Raw genomic sequence first — 19,974 nt, 5'->3', positions numbered from 1 at the left:
TCATCCACTTTCTGACTCTACAGATTTCCTTGTTCTGGACGTTTCAAATGAATTGAATAATATATATATTCTTTTATGACTGGTTTCTTTCACTTACATGTTTTTCAGGTTCACTGTGTTGTAGCATGCATCAGTAAATTTTTTCTAATATTCCATTAGTAGATTAATATTCTGCTGTATGGATATACACATTTTCTTTATCCCTCCATTCATCAGTTGTTGGACTTTAGGGTTGATTCCATTTTTTGGCTCTTATGAACAAAGTTACCGCGAAGGAGTTTTTGTACAGACATAGGATTTCATTTCTCTTGGGTATATATCCAAAGAGTGGAGTTGCTGGCTCACGGGTTATTTTTATGTTTAGTACATTGATGCAGCCGCTGTGTATGAGGATAAGGTTAGGGATTGTCTAGAGGATTGAGTCAGTTTCTGTTTTGCCAGGTCCTGCTTGTTTACATCCCTTTTATTCTTGTATCTTTCCCCTTTTATTTGCTTCATCTCTCCTCTTTGTAGAATCCAGCCCCCTGCTGATTTTAGTAGGAACTGAAGCTTTCAATGCCTAAAAGTTATTTGTAAAACATTTTGAACTCTCTGGAGGATGGACGTTAAAGCAATAATGTTTATCTGTTTTTCTTTGGGTCTGCCGCACGCGGTGCTATTTTGTAACAAAAGAGCTCATTGAGTAGGAGGCTTATTTAACTTGTTCCTGAGGGTTACACTCCAACAACATGCTGTCCAAACAGATTCTTAATTACCCAGAGCCGAGCCTGAACTTTTTAAACAAGCAGTTTGAAGTTTCTTGGAGGATATTAACATCTTTAATAAATCTGGATATGTAAACATATGTTGAGAGCTTGTGAAAAATGTATGTAGAGTTCCTGGTGTGTGCCTGGCACATAATTGCTTAATAAATTGCTAGTTGCCACTATAAAAGTTGCCGTAACGAACAACCGATTTCTTTTAAGTATAAATCTCAACTACTTAAAATGTCTTTTTTTTTGGAGACACATTTGAGTTCTGTTTCAGAATACAACAGGATACTTTTCCATGAGTGCTGACATAAATTCTCATTTAATCATCACCCCCACCTCGTGAAACCTGGCATTTGTTTTCCAGTGGTTATTTTTAGAACAATAAAGATCTCCACCTACCCAAGCAAATTTAATCTGAATACAACAGAGACAACTCTTCAGTGGTTTATCCACCCGCTCCCTCCCTCCAAATCCTCCTGTAGATACGCAGAAGGGTGTAATAGGAGCCCCAAGCTCTCCCTGCTCGGGTAAAGCTTTCAGTTAAAGCCGAGATTAAACATGCATTTTACTTGAGATGAAGAACGGGTATAAGGAAAAGCGAGCCCTGCGTGCGAGAACTTCCACATTTCCAGGTCGTTCCCAGAATAAATGAGATCAATGAGTCAATCGTTTCTCCTCGCAAGTCAGACATCTGAGCGAGATCTCCCGGCGGAGGGGATTAGAGGCTGCTAGGAAGACGCCCCTTCACCGTTCTGGTCGAGTTCCCGGCCTCGCGGAGCTGACTTTGAGTCACCCCAATAAGGGAGCCGGAGAAAGGGGAGGCGCACACGCCCCGGGGGTGGAGGAGAGCCGCGGGACGAAATTCTAGACCGAGTGAGGCTCGGAAGGAAGAGGAGGGGCAACTGCGCGTGGGGAAGAGGAGAGGAGTGTGCTGGGGAAAGGAAAGGAAGGGAGGGAGGAAGAAGGAAGGCGGAGGATAAAGAAGGGGGCGAGAAGGGGCGGGGGCGCGGGGCGGGCCTGGGAGGCGCCCGGGGCGGGCCGGCTCGCGCCTCCGGGAGGGTGTGCGGCGCGGGGGCCGGGCGGGGCGGGGCCGCGGGCGCCCGGGGCTCGGCGGGGGCTGTCGGGATTGGGGCGCCGCGGTTCTCGCTCGCCTCGGCGGCCCGGCTCAGCTCCGAGGGACTCGTCCGTGCCGCGCTCGCCCAGGGCCGCGCGCCTCTCCGGGACTTCCTGCCCGCGCGCCCCGCACCTGGCCACGGCTCAGCAACCCGGCTCCGGCTGTAGTGCGCGGCGGGCGGGCGGCTGACCGCGGCAGTCATGGGGCTGCAGCCCCTGGAGTTCAGCGACTGCTACCTGGACAGCCCGTGGTTCAGGGAGAGGATCCGCGCCCATGAAGCGGAGCTCGAGAGGACCAACAAGTTCATAAAAGAGCTCATCAAGGACGGGAAGAACCTCATCGCAGCAACCAAAAGTAAGAGGGACGTGGGCGCGGGCAGGCTGCAGAGCGGCGAGGCGGGGAGGAGCCTCTGCGGGAGGGAGACCGGCAGTCGCGTGCCCGGGGTCAGCCGGCCGCGGAACAGGAGACTGGGGACTAGGAGGCCCCGGGCTTTCTCTTGCCCGGCTCCCTAGGCAGCGGGTGGCGAGTCCCCTTTCCCGTCCCTAGTGCTTTAGCAGCGGCCAGAGGCAGGAGCTGTGCGTGGGAGAGCGCCGCCCGCAGCCGGGTACCCCTCGGTGCCTGCAGTTCCCTGTCCCACCCGCCCGAGGTCAGGTGGGATTGCGCCCTAAAGCTCAGTTTCACTAGTTTTGCCTCGTGACCTATCCAGAGGACTTTCCTGGGGATTCTTTGAAAACCTGCTCCGTGATTTACTCAAAAATCCCTTCAACTCTACCCTTACCCTATTATTTTCTGATCTTTTCGGATAGTTTGCGCCCGGATCCTCCACTGTGCTAAACCAGAAAGTTCACCTGGCGTTGTGCTGCTTTCCGTACATTCTTTCCCTCCTGCGCTGGGGAGGGTTCAAAGATTGGGACTTGAAAGGATGAGCAGGCAGCCTACCCTTTGGCCGGAGACAGCGTTGCCTGCAACTAGGGAATTCCACCCACGTCGGGCTTGATGCCTTCCTCCCTGGTTCTTTTCTGCTTTTTGAAAAACTAGGAAGTGGCCACCGGGGAAATAGATCTCAGTAGATAACATCTCTATCTGAGGATAGTCTAGGAGGGAGAAGGTCTAAAATTCTTGCTGAAACACCGAGTTGGAGATGCTGCTGGATGGGGGTGGAGGGTGGGGCGGGGAGCCTTAGCTCCAGTGAGGAGCTGGGCGGCCTGAGCACACCTGTAGTCCATAACCCTTCTGAGGATGCCTCTGAGTGTCCTCTTAAGACAGCAGACGAAGGACGGGGCAGTACCCAGCCTCACAAGTCTGTGTTGTTAGGGTCTTTACCACTTTTCTAGTTTCTCAGTTCAGTAATTCCCAGCTTTGGGAGTTAGTCCCTTGTACACTTGTTTGCAGACATCACCTCTAGGAAAAATACTCCATATCACTCTCCCCTCTACCACCATTTTGTATTAAGGAAGATTAAAATATACTGAACAAAACCATCTCAAGAACCCAGCACAGTGCCTGGAACAGTAAATATTCATTTAATGAATGAGTTGAAATAAGTTTTAATGTGAAGAATTTAGTGAGCCATCCCTGTAATTCTGGAAGCAAGTCACTGCTCTGGATGATGTCTGGATGATGTTCTGTGACCTTGTTGGTGATGCAGAATGAGGATTGGGAATCACTTTGTTTGGGATATGTGACAAGTGGGCTTATTTGGTTGATGGCTGTCCAGTGTCTTGGCATTAGGTATGTGTGTTGGGTAGGAAGTTGGGAGGGGTTATAAATATGTAGGCAGGAGTGAGAAAGGCAGTTTGTGTGTGTGTGTACATGTGAGCGCCCCTGAGAACATGAGGGAGAGGTCTCCTTCCTCTGTACTTGGTGTTAACCAGTGTCACTGGCTGGGGGAGTGTACCTTCTCTCTTACTGGCTGTAGCAGCTCCCTCTGGAGTTAGGATGACAAGGAGGGAGCCTTTGGTATGAGGAGAGGCAGATGGCAAAGCGAGTTTGACCACTGGTAGAAAGCTATTTATGTGACTGCATGTAAGCTCTTCTGCCAAAAGGACACATGCCTGGTGTTCCAGCAGCAGCTGGTGCATCTGGGGGGCCAGCTGTCAGACTTCCTCCCCAGAATGTAGACTTTCTTGAATTTGTCAACTGCTGTCTTCTTTTGATTCTTGTCCTTTACCATAAGGAACATAATTTATAATCATGATTAAGAGAGCAACCCGAGGGGGCACCTGGGTGGCTCAGTGGGTTAAGCCTCTGCCTTTGGCTCAGGTCATCATCCCAGGGTCCTGGTATTGAGCCCTGAGTCTGGCTCTCTGCTCAGCGGGGAGCCTGCTTCTCCCTCTCTCTCTGCCTGCCTCTCTGCCTACTTGTGATCTCTGTCAAATAAGTAAAATCTTAAAAAAAAAAAAAGAGCAACCCGAAAGTATCTGTTTTCTCACTATATTTGATTAACTTAAAGTCCTTCCCAGAAGGCAACAAAAATACAGCTTTAGTTCACATGCTTTAGGCCAGTTAGGAAGACCCTGCATTTGCCCAACTTGCTCCTCGAAGTGTAGTTCTAGTTCATATCAAAGACTACAAGCACCTGACTTAAGTCAGGACACCTGTGTTTAATTCACCTTTCCTGTTGGTTAGGCCCTGGCCACATGACAGCTGAACAGGTCACTTAATTATTTTGTGTTCCGTTTCTCTTGTCCTACTTCTTAGAGGTACTTGTAAGGTTCTGCAGTGTTTGGAAATTGCAGTGTAGGTCAGTCATTTGCCTAACCAGTTGAGCCTTTCTATCTAATATCTTCGAGTCAAGAAGTCAAGGAAGGATGTGAGGTGGGGAGAGGAGCTGCAGAACAGCAATCACCTGGGTCAGACTGATTATATTTTCAGGTGTCTTATATTCCGTTGTGCATAAATGGCATTTGGTGCATTTTCAGAATTGTGAGTTTAAGTGATTTGTTTTTAATTGCCCTGTAAGATGTCTCCTGCATGCACTAAATACTTGTTGGCTTTTTCTTTTTCTTTTTTTTTTTAAGATTTTATTTATTTATTTATTTGACAGACAGAGATCACAGGTAGGCAGAGAGGCAGGCAGAGAGAGAGAGGAAGCAGGCTCCCCACTGAGCAGAGAGCCCGATGTGGGGCTCGATCCCAGGACCCTGAGATCATGACCTGAGCCGAAGGCAGAGGCTTAACCCACTGAGCCACCCAGGCGCCCCAATACTTGTTGGCTTTATGTAGTTTTGATGTCATGATGCTTTGAGTATTCCATAAATATTTAAAGAAATTGGAGGTGGCTCTGTGGGACTTGAAGGCTTCCTGCTGAGTTGAGTGATGCAGCAGTCAGCAAATATTTAGCATCTATGATTCATTAAATATTGGGATTGAGATACAAAGTGGTCATAAGACAGAAACCCTTGTCCTTGAGTTTATCATCATGTAGTTGAATTCAGCCCAATTTAGGGAATGTGTTTGAACTCCTGTAGCAATGTGCTGATTTCTTAAGGATACGCAGACACACACATATGAAAAGGTTAAGGGGTGCCTGGGTGGCTCAGTCGTTAAGTGACTGACTCTTGGTTTGGGCTCAGGTCATGGTCTCAGGGTCCTGGGATTGAGCCCCGTGTTGAGTCAGCACAGAGTCTGCTAGAGATTCTCTCCTTCTTCTCCCCCCCCCCCCCCACTGCATGCGCATGCTCTCTCTTTCAAATAAGCAAATATTTTTCTTTCTTTCTTTTTATTTTTTTTAGAGATTTTATTTATTTATTTGACAGAGCAAGAGAGAGGGAGAGAGAGAGCACAAGTAGGGGGAGCAGGAGAGGGAGAAGCAGGCTTCCTGCTGAGCAGGGAGCCCGACTTTGGTCTTGATCCCAGGACCCTGAGATCATGACCTGAGCCACACAGGCACCCCATAAATAAATGTTAAAAATAAATAAAAGTTTAAAAATATAGTGACGAGCAAGTATTCTAACTTTGTCAGAAACAAGAGTTTGTTATAGGTTAGAATAAAGATATGTGACTGGCAATTTGGGCACTTGTTTTAAGGAAGGACTAGAACCTTGTAGAACTTGTCAGATTGAAAACAGCTGAGAAGAAACTGGAACACCACAGTGCTTAAGGACCATGAGGAGACCAGTTAGGAATGAGATGAAGGGAGAGGTCAGTTTCAGATTATGGAGGGTCATAAAATCGAGGTGAGGAATGTGGACTTTATCCTGTGGAGAATCACTGAGGTTTGTCAGCAGAAGGCTGACATAATGGGAAAGAGTTGATTTTGAGACAGGATTTGACATCTGTGTGTAGGGTGGACTAACAGTGGGGGTAGGCGGGAGCTACAGAGAAGTCTGGGATCACTGAATTATGTGGTACATTTGGAGATCATTCACTCAGTTCAATGGAGTCTTTGTTTAAATTGATTTTTTAGTCTTTTTTCTTTTTCACGCCTTTCCTTTCCTAGAATAACCAGTGTCCTCTTTTAATACAGTCTTTCCTTTTGTAAGCCTTTCATGTGCTGTCTGTATAGTTTCAGATGCTTATGATTCATAGAAATGTTTAGCTTATTTGCCAGGAACAGAAATAGACCAGATATGCTTTTCTCACAAATTTTACATTAGGCAGTCTTGAGAGAATTCGTTCTGTTTTCAGAGGGGAAAAATTTTTTTTAAAGCAAATAGTCCTTACAGTTATTAAACACTTATACAGTTATATAAAATGTTCTTTAGTAAGCTTAGATTGTCTAGCTCTCTTGATGTGTGTTAAGCTGGAGAGCCCTTCATAAGTGAGCCTGCTTTTAGCACAGGTATGGAGAAGGGTGTTAGAGGCACCCAATCCTAGGATTGGAGTCTTCCAAGTCTTGGTTTTAGTACTTTTTTTAGGCCTTGGTATTTTAATCTTTGCTTTGCTATTTCCTTTAATATTTCCTTGATTTTTGCCTTGCTTTCTTTAGGACAACATAAAAGTTCCTTTTTGCTTTCTTTATGTTAAATGTTTCAGAGAAATTGTTCACGGGATAATCCCTTTTAGGGGAAATTTCCCAAGTTGCTACTGAATTGGAATATATAGAAGTTTGGAAGACTTAAAAGAATTTCGCTCTGCCAACTTGAGCCTCAGTTTCCTTATTTGTAAAATGGGACTATTGCTGAAAGCCCAGTCTGAGGATTAAATAAAATGGTGTGAAAGTGTTTTGCAGACACACATATAGAGGGGTTGTGTAAACTCTATTGTTTGCCCAGCCAGCATTATTCTTCTCTGACTATCTGAATTTTGTTCAGGTGTCTATACCTTTTCTCAGGAGACACAGGGAAAGGTGATTGCAGGTAATTCCAATTAGTTTACCTCAGTTTTTCAGGCCCACCTGATCTTTAGAATCACCTGGGTGGCTATAAAGACATGTGGTCAGGGTTAAGAGTCGCAGAACTCTAACTCAGTTATGGTGAACTTATTTTCTGGACTGATGACTGGTTTAAGAATGAGGCTATATCTCATTTCTAGCCAGTGAAACATGATAGGAAGGCTGCTGGAGACTTTGGAAAAGATTTCCTTTTTTGTGAGGAGACTCATAAAAACGGCTTTTGGGGTGCTTGGGTGGCAGTGTTGGTTGAGCGTCTGACTCTTGGTTTTGGTGCAGGTCATGATCTCAGGGTTGTGGGATTGAGCCCTGTGCCAAGCTCTGTGCTTAGCTGGGAAACTGCTTGAGATTCTCCCTCTCCCTCTGCTCCTCCCACTCGTGTGCTCTCTCTCTTTCTCTCAAATATATAAATCTTAAGGGAAAAAAAAAAAAGCCAAGGGGCTTCTGGGTGGCTCAGTTGTTAAGTGTCTGCTTTCATCTCTGGTCATGATCCCAGTGTCCTGGGATCGAGTCCCACATCGGACTCCCTGATCAGTGGGAAGCCTGCTTCATCCTCTGCCACTCCCCCTGCTTGTGTTCCCTCCCTCACTGTGTCTCTCTCTGTCAAATAAATAAATAAAATTAAAAAAACAAAACCGAAAAGTTTCTTTACTCTTCTGTGATATGTGGTTGTGTTGCCTGGAGCTCTACCACCATCTTGGGACCGATGAGTGGAGCCAAGGTAAGGACTGTGGAGCAAAGAGATAAGTGTATCTGGGTTTTTGACATCATTGTCGGAGCCACAGATTGTTCTATGTCAAAAGCCCAGCTCTGGATATGTTGTTAAAGGACCTAAGCCAGTTTGAATTGTGTTTTTTGCTACTTCATACCCCAGGTTTTTTTCATACCCCAGTTTTGATGGAGTGTAATTGAAGGAGTATAATTGTAAATTTCATGCTGATTCTGCTATTGAGTGGAATTTAGGGAGGTATAGAAATAAAATGTTACTTAAAAAGTTGACAAATTACAAATATAATTTTTCCCTGAATGGAAAAGAATACTCATATGTATTTTTGTCACAAAGAAATCACCAACAGTTCAGGGCATCTCCTGGATAAATCTTCAGCTCTCACTTGGGGTTTTAGTAAGGTCGGCCAGTCTCCAGGGTGAATGCAGACTTGCTGTAGAAAAACTATCAGACTGGAGATAGGATGTGGACCCAGACAGGCTTTAAAGCTTCATATACTTTACTCACTACAGGTAGTCCTTGACTCCATAGAGAATAGTTTTTTTTTTTTAAGATTTTATTATTTATTTATTTATTAGAACAAGCAGGGGGGGAGAAGCAGAAGCGGGGGGGTGGGGAAGAGGGAGAATCAGGCTCCCCACTGAGTGGAGAGCCTAATGCAGGGCTTGATCCCAGGACCCTGAGAGCATGACCTGAGTCGAAGACAGAAGCTTAACCAACTGAGCCACTCAGGTGCCCTTATAGAATAGTTTCTGTTTAGAGCTCTCCACTGGCCAGCCATGTTCATTTAGAATGTTTTATGGGTTAGTCATCCAATGTTCTCCATGTCTTACTTTGACTTTTCCCTTTGCCTTTTCCCTGCCCTCCCATCTGGTGGGCGTCTTCTGACCACCTCCCTTCTGGTTAGTTATTTTGGTGGGGACCAGGGAGCATTATTGACTTTTGGAAGAGGGAAAGTCAGGAGGACATTTTTATGTTTTAATTTTTAAAGTAGCCAATGATACAGTACAGTTTAGAAGATTAAGAGCACAGGTTGAGGGTACTGGTCTTTCTGGGTCCTTATCCTACCTCGACCACTCACTGGCAGTGGGGTCCTGGTCAAGTTACTTAGCTTTTCTCTGTGTTGTCTCCTATAAAATGGAGATTATAATACTATCCACTGTATAGGGTTGCTCATTGGATTAAATGAGTTAATACATATAAAGCATTTAGAATAAACATTTGGATGTGAAATGTTAACGCTTACGATGTATTATCTAAATTGCAGGTACATGTTTTAATATCAAGGTCCTTTTCTTGTCTGAAGAATGGCTGTTTGGCCTAGTGACTAGTATGTAACCTTTTGGTGCTTATTACCCTTAAGAGCATATGGGTTCATATCCTTATTAGCAGTGACCAAAAAGAGGCCCAAATTTGTCAAACTCTGGGAAGGCTTCCAACGTTTGAATGTAGTGCAGGATACTGAAAAATCTGGAAAATAAGTTGATGAATCAAAGCTAAATGGTATCTTGGAAAAATATTCTTCAGAATTTATTTCCAATTCACAAGGATTTGAAGATGGAGAGGGTGTCAGTAAGGCTGTTGTAGATCTCATGAGCCCCTGCATGTGAGGCTCAAGCAGTCAGCAGTTAGAGGACTGATAAGGAGGAGTTGAGGGTGACAGAGCTGTGTTCAAGGTACTGAGATGATAACATCAATGAGGAGACTTAACAATTATAGTGATACTTTTGGAGGATACTAATGTTAGTGTTTAATCTGCAGGAAACCCTAACAAGTAATGGACAGTGTTTGTGTCTGCTATTGGAAATTCACAATGAGAAATTCACAATGAGAAAAGGGAGTCAGAGACCTCTCTAAGAGGGCTGTACTGAGGACCTGTTCGGTAATCCTATTCATTCATTCTCTATGAAAGAATCCTCAAAGTCTCCTCAATAAATTCCCAAAGAGGCTGTTAGGAGTTTGTGACTCTAATAGCTATTTATCACCTTATGATTTTGTTTATTTCTTGGGTCATAAGCAAGAATTTTGAAGGATATAAAAACACTGGGTAGTGTGCTAGGTTACCATAACTTATGCTTTAAGTGATTGCTGACTGTATGTGGCAGTGAGTAGGTACAGTGTGAAAGCTTGTTCAAAGCACAGTTTGTCAGTGGAGGAGCTGGAATGTGAACCCACTTTTGTCTGACTCTGAAAGCCTTAACCACAATCATTAGCTGGCCCCATAAAGGGGTGTAACTGTGGTCTTGTGTTAAGGGAAGTTATTAAGATAAATCTTGGTTATCTGGAATGTGTGTATATTTCATGATCCAGTGGAGAGACTGTTCTTATTAGCTCAGCACAAGGACCACGATTGACACAATTTCAGGCCTCCTGGGATGATTATCATGAATAAAAGTGGCTTCTAGTTTGTATAATAAGTATAGGCATTCAGATATTGGTCGATTTAGAATCAATTACATTCAAATCTTTCCTTAGAACAGTATCATTTCCTTCCCAGCGGTCTCTGTCTCTTAATCTCCACTCCCTCCTCCTTCCTTTGCTTCCCATTCCTTCTCCCACCCTTTAGTAGAATACATTTTCATTTTGTTCTTATATTTTGGCATTAGGCTTTTGTGCTTACCAAAATTATGAGATAGTTTAGAAATATAAAAAAATATAGAGAATCTCATAATAACTACAGTGTAATTGTGTCCTTCAGCTAACATCTTGTTTCATTAAGATGCAAGTTTTTGTAAACATGTGCAGAAGCATATAGGAATAGCTGTGTTCTTAACTCATTGAAAGCACACTGTATAAATTGTCTTTCAAGTAACATGTTTTTTCATTAAGATACAAGTGGTTGTAAATGTTAGTGGAGAAACATATGGAAATAGCTCTATTCTTAACTCGTTAAAACTATACTGTATGTGTGCGTGTGTGTGTATAAAGAATCTCAGAATAAACATTTCTGTATTTACATCTTAGTTTAGAAAAAAGCTTACTATCTGCCTCTCCCCAGTAGCAACCTGTCCTTCTTCCTAAACAGTAGCAGCTATCTCAGATCTGGTGTTTATTTTTTCTAGACATTTTAATATATATGTACGAATTCTTAGATAATAGCGTGTTTTTAGACTTTATATAATGGTTCTGATACTATATGTGCAACTTCTTTTTTTCCCTCAATTTCATATTTGTGAGATTTACCCATGTGGATACATGCATAGCTCTATTTCATTTAGTTCAACCTCTTTTTCCTCCAAACTGTGTTTAAGAAGACTTTGTTAATTGATGTTTTGTAGATGTTCTATGATGTGTCATATATTCATGCATTTTTTGATTGCCAGGCAACTTATTAGAGAATTTATGCAGCATGAAAGCCTTATTGTAATTAATTTTATAAACTGTAAAATAGTGGCTTTGACAACAATCTGCAGATAATGTGCCCATGAATTTTGAAGTCCTTGGGTAAAATTTCTTTTTGATAAATTATCAGCTTAGTCTGGATAATCGGAGCAAACCAGTTTAAGTTTCAGTCACTGGTCTGAATCATAAACAAAATTTAAGGCCATTTTACTTCCTTGAAATCAGACTTCAGATATTGGTATCTGGAGGAAAAAAAAGATTTATATTCGTAAACAGTGTGCAGTAAGACCTCTGGTAACTGTCAGTCTAGTTAGGTCAGATGAACATGATTTTTAGGCAGGGATTGGTTGGTATTTTGCGATAGCCCTCAAAGCAACAGGAACCACAGCCTGCTTTATTTGATTATCATAATATAGGAACGTAATTTGTAGACTCGCCAAGGGGATACTTTTGTGATGAGGAAGACTCGACATCCCTGTCTTTTAAACAAACACACACATGCTGAAAATCCCCTGACACTTTACATTCTAAAGGCAGGCATCTCTAAGTCCTAAGCTCTACCAGTATCACACCCCTGTTCCTTCTGCTGGAGACCTGCCTCCCTGGTTGAACTAGAATTTCCTCCCTGTGTTTCCTGAGGAAGATGTTAATCCTGTGCCACTTGATATTTCAGTGGTGAGTGTGATTTTTCCTTCCTTGTTGGCTTGTTCACCCATGGGCACTGTCTGCCCTTGGGTATCAAGGTGTGTGTTCTGCCACTGGGAGCGAGCGAGTCATGGTGAGGTGTGTGGCTGGAGGAAATCCATTTGGCCAGAGTAAGGTCACTTCAGGTCTGAATACAGGATGTTTAATACTCTCTAAAAAGATGAATGTGTTTATCTCTAACTGTAAAGTTGGCTCCCGTACTTCTTAGTAGTGTAGACTGGTAGACTTTGGACAAATGAGACTTTGGGCAAATTACTTAAACCCTCAGTGCCTCACTTTCTCTCCCCGCCCCCCCACTTTTTAAAGATTTTATTCATCAGAGAGAGAGTAAGAGAGCACGAGCAGGAGGAGAGTGGCAGAAGGAGAAGCAGACTCCCCACTGAGCAGGGAGCCTGATGCGGGACTTGATCCCAGGGCCTGGGATCATGACCTGAGTCAAAGGCAGACACTTAACCAGGGATCCCATCTCACTTTCTGTTTTGTTATTAGTAAAGTGGAGATAGTAGGAATTCTGTCTGATGGGGTGGCATTATTTAATCCTAGTATTCCATAGTAAAGGATCTCAGAACTGTGTCTGGTCCCTGTTAGGAGCGGTCATCAAAAGAGCACCATTCTGACTTCCTTTGGTTGAACTTGGACATAGTTGTGGCTTTACCGGTAGAGATAGTAGAAATAGTCTGTGAATACATTTTCCTTTCTCTTTCGGGCTAACAGTATTTTGAAGTATAGGGCTGAATATAGGCCTCACATTTATGAAATAGAAGAAACCAGCTGTAATAGCATGTTGAAATACAGTGTATTACTAAGCTCTTTGCTTGAAAGTTCTGGGGACAAGCCAAAGAAGTACAAGGGAATGGAGTGTCATTGACCTGTCATTACCTTTATTGGAGAATCTGGCAGATAGGACTTCTGTCACTGTGACAGATAGTTTTGTTTTTCTTTCGTGAAATGCAGGTCAAAGGCAGCATAACAAAAATATTGAAGAGCATGGTCTTTGATGTCAGATTTACTATGTGATCTTGGGCAACTTGTTTAACTCCTTTGTGCCTTGATTTCCTCTTCTATAGAATGTGGGTAGTGTTTTATTTCCCTAAATGTTGCTAGAATTAAATTAGTTATTTCCAAAGCACTTAGAAAACTGATTCATAATGACCCCTGAATGTGTTTGCTAAGCATAGGAAAAAAAAATTAAAAATCTATTCACCGTCATCACTATAATAACCTCATTTATGACAGAGGGGACAAAGTGTCATCCGAAGTCATTAAACCCCACCTATTGTGGGCAAGTTGCTAGAGGTTTAGCAGTGAACAAAGACCTTGTGTATCTGTGCAGAAGTCAGAGTTCTAGTTGGGGAGATGGAAGATTAATTAAGTCTTGTCACTCTGTTGAGTAAGATTGGGATGCTATGTCCCTAGTTAGGACTATCTAGGGAGTCAAGACTTCAAGAGAGTAGCAACTTCTAAGCTGAGGCCACAGGGAAGCTAGGAGCTTTCCATGCTGAGGAGAGGGAAGAAGGGTTCTTCAAGCATGGTCAAATGCATGCAAGAGGACTGGAGGCCAGAGAGATCGTGTGCTACATGGTTGGTGGAGCAGCACCACCGGTGGGCTGGGAGTGGGGCAGGAGCACAGTGAGAACAATGGGGCTGCAGAGTGGACAGGTGCAGGGTTGGGAAGGGCCTGCTGAAGCCGTTAAGGAGGTCTTCACACTTCATTTGAAGCACAGTAGGAGGTGATGGAAATATTTCCAGCAGGGGATTGGCATCATCAGAATTGCATTTGAGAAGTTTGTCCGGTAGGCAGTGGGTTGTGAGAGTGAATTTGAGGAAAGGGGACCTGGAGGTTGGGAGGTCGCTCCTCTATGGCAGAGACTTTGGTAGCAAAAGAGGCAGATTCTCGAGGAGGAGAATACAGAGGCTGCAGGCTGTGGTGGGTGGTTGGGTGTGGGGGTTGAGGAAGGAGGCACCCAGGGTGATTCCTCAGTTCCTGCCCTGGGCAGTTGGGTGCTATTCTCTGAGGCAGTCCAGCTAGAGGAACAGGTTCTGTGGGAAAGAGGAGACATTTTTGGATTGGATATGTTGAGACTGAGGTGCTTCTCAGCTATCCAGTAGACACACATTCAGTAGTTTGCTTCTTTTATAAGTATGTATTTCAGGAACACGGCATAAAGCTGAAGGTAAAGATTCTGGAGACACAGCGTGTAGATAGGAAAGGACACCGTGTAACAGCAAACCTGCCCGGAGAAGGAATGTAAAGTGAGAAGGCAGGGAGCCTGGGCAAATCCTGGGGAATATGACTCTTTTTTTTTTTTTTTTAATTTAATTTTTTAAAATATTTTATTGATTTGAGAGAGAGAGTAAACGAGAGAGAGAGAGAGAGAGAGAGAAAAAGAGCAAACGAGAGAGATCACAAGCAGGGGTTGGGTGGTGGTGGGGAAGAGGGAGAGGGAGAAGACTCCCTGCTAAGCAGAGAGCCCGACGTGGGGCTAGATCCCAGGATTCCAGGACCTGAGCAGAAGGCCGATGCTTAACCGACCGAGCCCCGCCAGACACCCCAGGAATACAAATTTTAAAGGGTGGATAGAAGAAGAGCTTGAGAAGGAGATTTGAGAGCAGTAACGATGGGGTAGAGGGAGGAGATGGAAAATCTGGTGAGGTTTGCACATGTCATGCAGAAAGTAGGAGGGAGGCGAAAAGGTCATTTTACAAAGAGAAACCAGTACCAGCAGTACAGGTGACATTGCATTAAGGCAGTGTCATTGGTCAAACAAAAAGACTCTCAACCATTGAGAGCAGACTGATGGTTACCAGAGGGGAGGTGGGTAGGAGGATGGGGGACATAGGTGACAGAGATTGAGTACATTTGTCCTGAAGAACACCGAGTAATGTGTGGAAGTGTTGAATCACTATATTGTACACCTGAAACTAATATGACACTGTATGTTATCCTGGGGGGAAAAAGACAGTGACATTGGTAGTAACTAGGAGATTAGTTTATGTCACAGCAGGGATGAGACCCTGAAATAGAGGGTTGGGAGGGAGGGTATAAGGGAAATAATGAGCCTGTAGTATGGATACCTCTCCCAAACTTTTGGTTAATGGGTGAGATTTGAACATGCAGAGGACGATATCCAACAGAGAGGAGAGACTGAAGATTCAGGGAGTATTCCAGACTAAAATGTACTTCTTTCTGCCTATAGAAAATGGGATTCAGAGCCCAGGTGAAGGCAGGACCACACTCTTCATCTACTTCAATACTGGAAGGGGTGGAAAAGATAGATGCAGGCTCACATAAATTTATTGATTTGTTGAAGACTTTGAGGAAATTATTACCAGTAGATTTATTTTCTCTGTGAGGTAGATGACAAGATAGTTTCTAGTAGTTAATTGTGTTTTAATTTCTCCTCCACCACATTCTTTTTCTGGTTAATAAATAATACATGACTTGTAAGACTTTCATTTCGTAGTCTGTTTGAAATGGGGGTGGGTGGGTGGAATCTAGACATTAAACTGAGACAAGGTAATGGTAGGTGTATGGGGAGAAAAGGTAGGGATAAAACGTCTGGATAAACATCATCGACATTAACAAATGCCTCAATTCCAGACTTTTATTCTGATGGTACTTAAAGTTGAATACTTTATTCAGTCTTTAAACTTGTGTGTGTGTGTGTGTGTGTGTGTGTGTGTGTATGTGTTTCACATATTAAAGGAAAACACCTTTTTCTTTTTCACGGAGTGACACTGCTGATTTTTCCATTTTATCTCCGTGGAATCATGCTGGTTCTTTTTAGATGCCTACAGAGAAGACCATGCCTCTGGCAACATCTAGGAAGAGACTCTAGGACTTCAGATTTTTGCCTTTTTGTCCAAGAGAGGAGGAGGAATAGAACCTGTAAGAGTTTAAAATGTAATTATCAGCAATCTAAAAAGATCTTTTTGTCCTCTTTTCTAGCTATCTGCTTAGGTTCTAACAAGTTTAGGAATGATTCTAGAAGAAAGAACTGTTTCCAATGACTGTAACTTTTCAGATGCAGTGGTGTGCAGATGGGACCACTCTTTCTTTAGGCCTGGTCGCACTGAGTGTAGACACACTGTGCCCCTGGAGGTGAGGTGCGGAGGCTCTCAGGCTCTTCAAAGGGAGGGACTCTAGGACCTTAGTGCAGAAGTTCATTGCTTGTGTCCCTAGAACTAGAGTTCGTGGTCTCTTTTTGTGGAAAGTGTAGGATAGGGTTCAGAATTAATCTGAATTCTTTTTCTTTCTTTCTTCTTCTTCTTTTTTTAAACATTTTATTTATCAGAGCTTGAACATGAGTGGGGAAGGGGTGGAGGGGGAGGGGGAGGGAGAAGCAGACTCCTTGCTGAGCAGGGTGCCCAACACAGGGCTCATTCCCAGGACCCTGAGATCATGACCTGAGCTGAAGTTAGACACTTAACTGACTGAACCAACCAGGCGCCCCGTGAGCCCTTTTTCTTTCTTTCTTTCTTTTTTTTTTTAATTTTTTTTAAAAGATTTTATTTATTTATTTGACAGACAGAGATCACAAGTAGGCAGAGAGGCAGGCAGAGAGAGAGGGAAGCAGACTCCCTGCTGAGCAGAGAGCCCATTGCGGGGCTTGATTCCAGGACCCTGGGACCATGACCTGAGCTGAAAGCAGAGGCTTTAACCCACGGAGCCACCCAGGCACCCCAGAGCCCTTTTTCTTTTTTGACAGCTTACATTTTTGACATAAAACAGGCTGTATATCCTCATTCATTTCTTTCAGTTGCAAGTGAGAGAAATCCAATTAGAATTGTTGAAGCAAAAAAGAGATTTCTGGGCTCACATAAGTGAAGTCCGAGGAGTGGGGCTTGCTTTAGGTACACCTGAGTCTAGGGGTTGCAACAGTGTCATCAGGTCACTCTTCATATCTCGGGCATTTCCCTCCGTTGGCTTGACCCTCAAATGAGCACTCTTTGCATGGTGGTAATAGCTTAAGGCTATCTTTCTTATTGCTCTGGGAATTTTAGATAACAGTGACTCCTTTTCCTTAGAGGACTTGTTCTCAAATGGATGAATTTGACCCCCCTGGATACATGTTTGGTTGTCCTGATTGGGAGGTGCTACTGGCATCTGGTGGTAGAGGCCAATGACGGAGTGCTGGTGAGTGTCCCACAATGCGCTAGATAGCCCCCCGGAACAAAGAATGGCCCAGCTCTGAGTTAATTGTCCTGTGGCTAAGGAACTGACCATATAGTCTAACAAAAACACTTTCGAGAATAAAATGATGCCAGAGCAATAGGGATAAACTGGGATTGTCCCAGAGAAAACCTGGACCTGTGGTTGCCTTCCCTAAAGGCCCTATCAGTCCTGGGTCACTTGCCCAGCCTGGACCCACCACTGAGCACGGCAGATGGTATACTTGGGCCAGTTGAGTTCTGTGCCCCCACTGGGGTGAAGAAGCAGGCAGCAAGTAATTGTTTTACCAGAACGCTAAGGTTCATAGCAAAGGGATTTGTAGAATGCTGGAAAAGAAGCAGACAGCTAATATGTAAGAGAACTTACATTTTTGAAAGTGACTTCTAGGGATGCTTGGGTGGCTCAGTGGGTTAAAGCCGTTGCCTTCGGCTCAGGTGATGATCCCAGGGTCCTGGGATCGAGTCCCGCATTGGGCTGTCTGCTCAGTGGGGAGCCTACTTCTTCCTTTCTCTCTGCCTGCCTCTCTGCCTACTTGTGATCACTCTGTCAAAAAAAAAAAAAAAAAAAAGTGACTTCTAGACCTATTTTGATCTGGGCCTAGGGGCTTCATGGGGCAAATGAGGGCTGTGAGAAGATAGAATAAGTTTGCCCTTGGGCACCTAGGTGGCTCAGGTGGTTAGGCATCTGACTCTTGGTTTCTGCGCAGGTCATGATCTCAGGGTCATGGTATAGAGCCCTGCTTTGGGCTCTGTGCTCAGCAGGGAGTTGGGATTCTCTCCCTCTCCCTCTGCCCCTCCCCCTGCTTTCTTTTTCTCTCTCAAATAAATTAAAAAAAAAAAAAAAAAAGAATAAGTTTTGGACACCTGGGTGGCTTAGTCAGTAAGCCTTTGGTTGAAGTTGTCATCTCAAAGTTCTGGGATTGAGCGCAGCATTGGGTTCCCTGCTCAGTGGGGAGCCTGTTTCTCCCTCTCCTGCCTGCTGTTCCCCCTGCTTGTACAAGCTCGCTCTCTCAAATAAGTAAATAAAATCTTAAAAAAAAAAAAGGAAATATATGATAAAAAAAAAAAAAAAGAGTAAGGTTGCCTTCTGTTTTTCCCATTGCTTGGTTGATTCCTTTAAACCAAAATTGAAAAGGGCAGGAGAGATGAGAGGATAGAAATCAAGTGTGACTTGCCTGGATATAAGGTTAAGGTTGTTGATACAGTGAGGCAGTTAGTGTCTGTGCCTTCCTGTAATTTACCTCTAAAATACGGAGTGACTGTGACACTTTTTTTGGTCACTGTGGAAAAAGCTTAGACTAACATAGCTAATATTTATAACATTTTCATTTGTGATAGCCCAAGAAAATATTTAAAAAATTAAATAGTGATTTGCTGGCTTAATTGAAATTTCTTGCACTGGTATAGTGCTTCCGTTTAGTTTTGGAGAAATAAAGTATTGCTAAGAAGAACTGATGTTTGTGAGTATAATTCATCTCACACAGTAGATTGAGCAATTTTACATTCTTTTTTCCTTTTAAGGAAAGAAAACGTTTCTTGAACAGAAATTAGAGCAGGTGTTTTTTCTTTCTTTTTGTATATATTCCAACCTTAATTTTAAGTTTGAAATCAATTGAGATAATCCTGTAAGCCACTGGAAAACCTCTCCCAATAAGTTTATTTTCTTCTGAATTGTCTGATAGTCTCTGGAAATATTTCCCTTGTCTCCATTTTATTGTGCATGCCGGATAGTATTTAAAGCAAATATTTAGGGGTGCCTGGGTGCTCAGTGGGTTAAAGCCTCTGCCTTCGGCTTGGGTCATGATCCCAGGGTTCTGGAATCGAGCCCCACATCGGGCTCTCTGCTCAACGGGGAGCCTGTCCTCTCCCCATCCCCCCCACCCCCGCCTGCCTCTCTGCCTACTTGTGATCTCTGTAAAATAAGTAAATAAAATCTTAAAAAAAAAAAAAAAAAGATTTGAAAGTAGGTAAGTGACCTATTTTCTTTTCATTGCTAGTTTAGCGGAATTGTGATGGTTAAATTGCACATTTATGATGTAAACTCTGAAATCTTTGAGAATTGACTGCTGTGTCTTAATTGTTACTGTCTAAAAGGCTTATATGGTGATGCAAAATTGTTGATGAGCAGTCATACATCCAGAAACCGGATGTATCACTTAACCACAGTTAACAGTTTTTGTTGGCTTTAAGACGGTGCATTGCCTTTTGGCCGGGTCTATGGGTGTCTGCAGTACTGATTTATCTCGACAATCATGGAACAAACAGTTTAAAAAGTGCTTCTTTGTCCAGAGAACAAAGAGGCAACTTTGTAAAGACCTTTAACTTTTGGGACTTTGAAGTTTTCATTTCAAAAGCTTTAAAGCTGAGTGTGTAGTTTTGAGTAAATGTACTTCCTCAGTTTAATGTATGCGGTGAGAACAAAATAGAAAGGAGCAGGGAGAGAGTGGGTTCCCTGATGGAAGCTAGTGCACCTGTGAGGATTTGACCTGTGGAAGGTGATGGAGGGCACCTTAGAGTGAGGCGTGCCAGACTGTGATGTGTTTATTGAATGTGCACCCAAACTCCGAATTTACATTAGGAAGGAAAGTTGGAATGGAATTACTATGTAATCAGCTCTGTGGGTTCCATTATGTGTGTGTATATAATCTAATTATAGTTTAGATGTCACCAAACTGTGTTTATTATTTAAGAGGAATCAGTGATGATTCCTTTAAAAGGAATAGTCCTCTCGCATCCTATTTTTGGGATGTGTATGTGAATATCCATTTTTATCTGATGGATTTGTTTAAATGAAGGTGCACGTAAGATATCTTCAATTTAAAACAGCAGT

The 19,974-nt window shown here is 43.4% G+C and overlaps 1 protein-coding gene across 1 annotated transcript in view; it reads left to right on the top strand.

Moving 5' to 3' along the window:
• The first annotated feature begins 2,016 nt into the window (after nucleotides 1-2,016).
• LOC111154278 (Rho GTPase activating protein 10) overlaps nucleotides 2,017-19,974 on the top strand; it is a 317,626-nt gene continuing 299,668 nt past the window's right edge. The window contains exon 1 of the mRNA XM_022513786.1: nucleotides 2,017-2,220. Coding sequence (XP_022369494.1) covers nucleotides 2,067-2,220 — 154 coding nt within the window. The 5' untranslated portion in view covers nucleotides 2,017-2,066. The remainder of the gene's footprint in view (nucleotides 2,221-19,974) is intronic.

Source organism: Enhydra lutris, unplaced genomic scaffold (assembly GCF_002288905.1).
Source record: "Enhydra lutris kenyoni isolate GAN:26980312 unplaced genomic scaffold, ASM228890v2 scaffoldscaffold3, whole genome shotgun sequence".
NCBI lineage: Eukaryota > Metazoa > Chordata > Mammalia > Carnivora > Mustelidae > Enhydra > Enhydra lutris.
The sequence above is the reverse complement of the archived record's forward strand: the minus strand, read 5'-3'. Positions and strand labels throughout refer to the sequence as shown.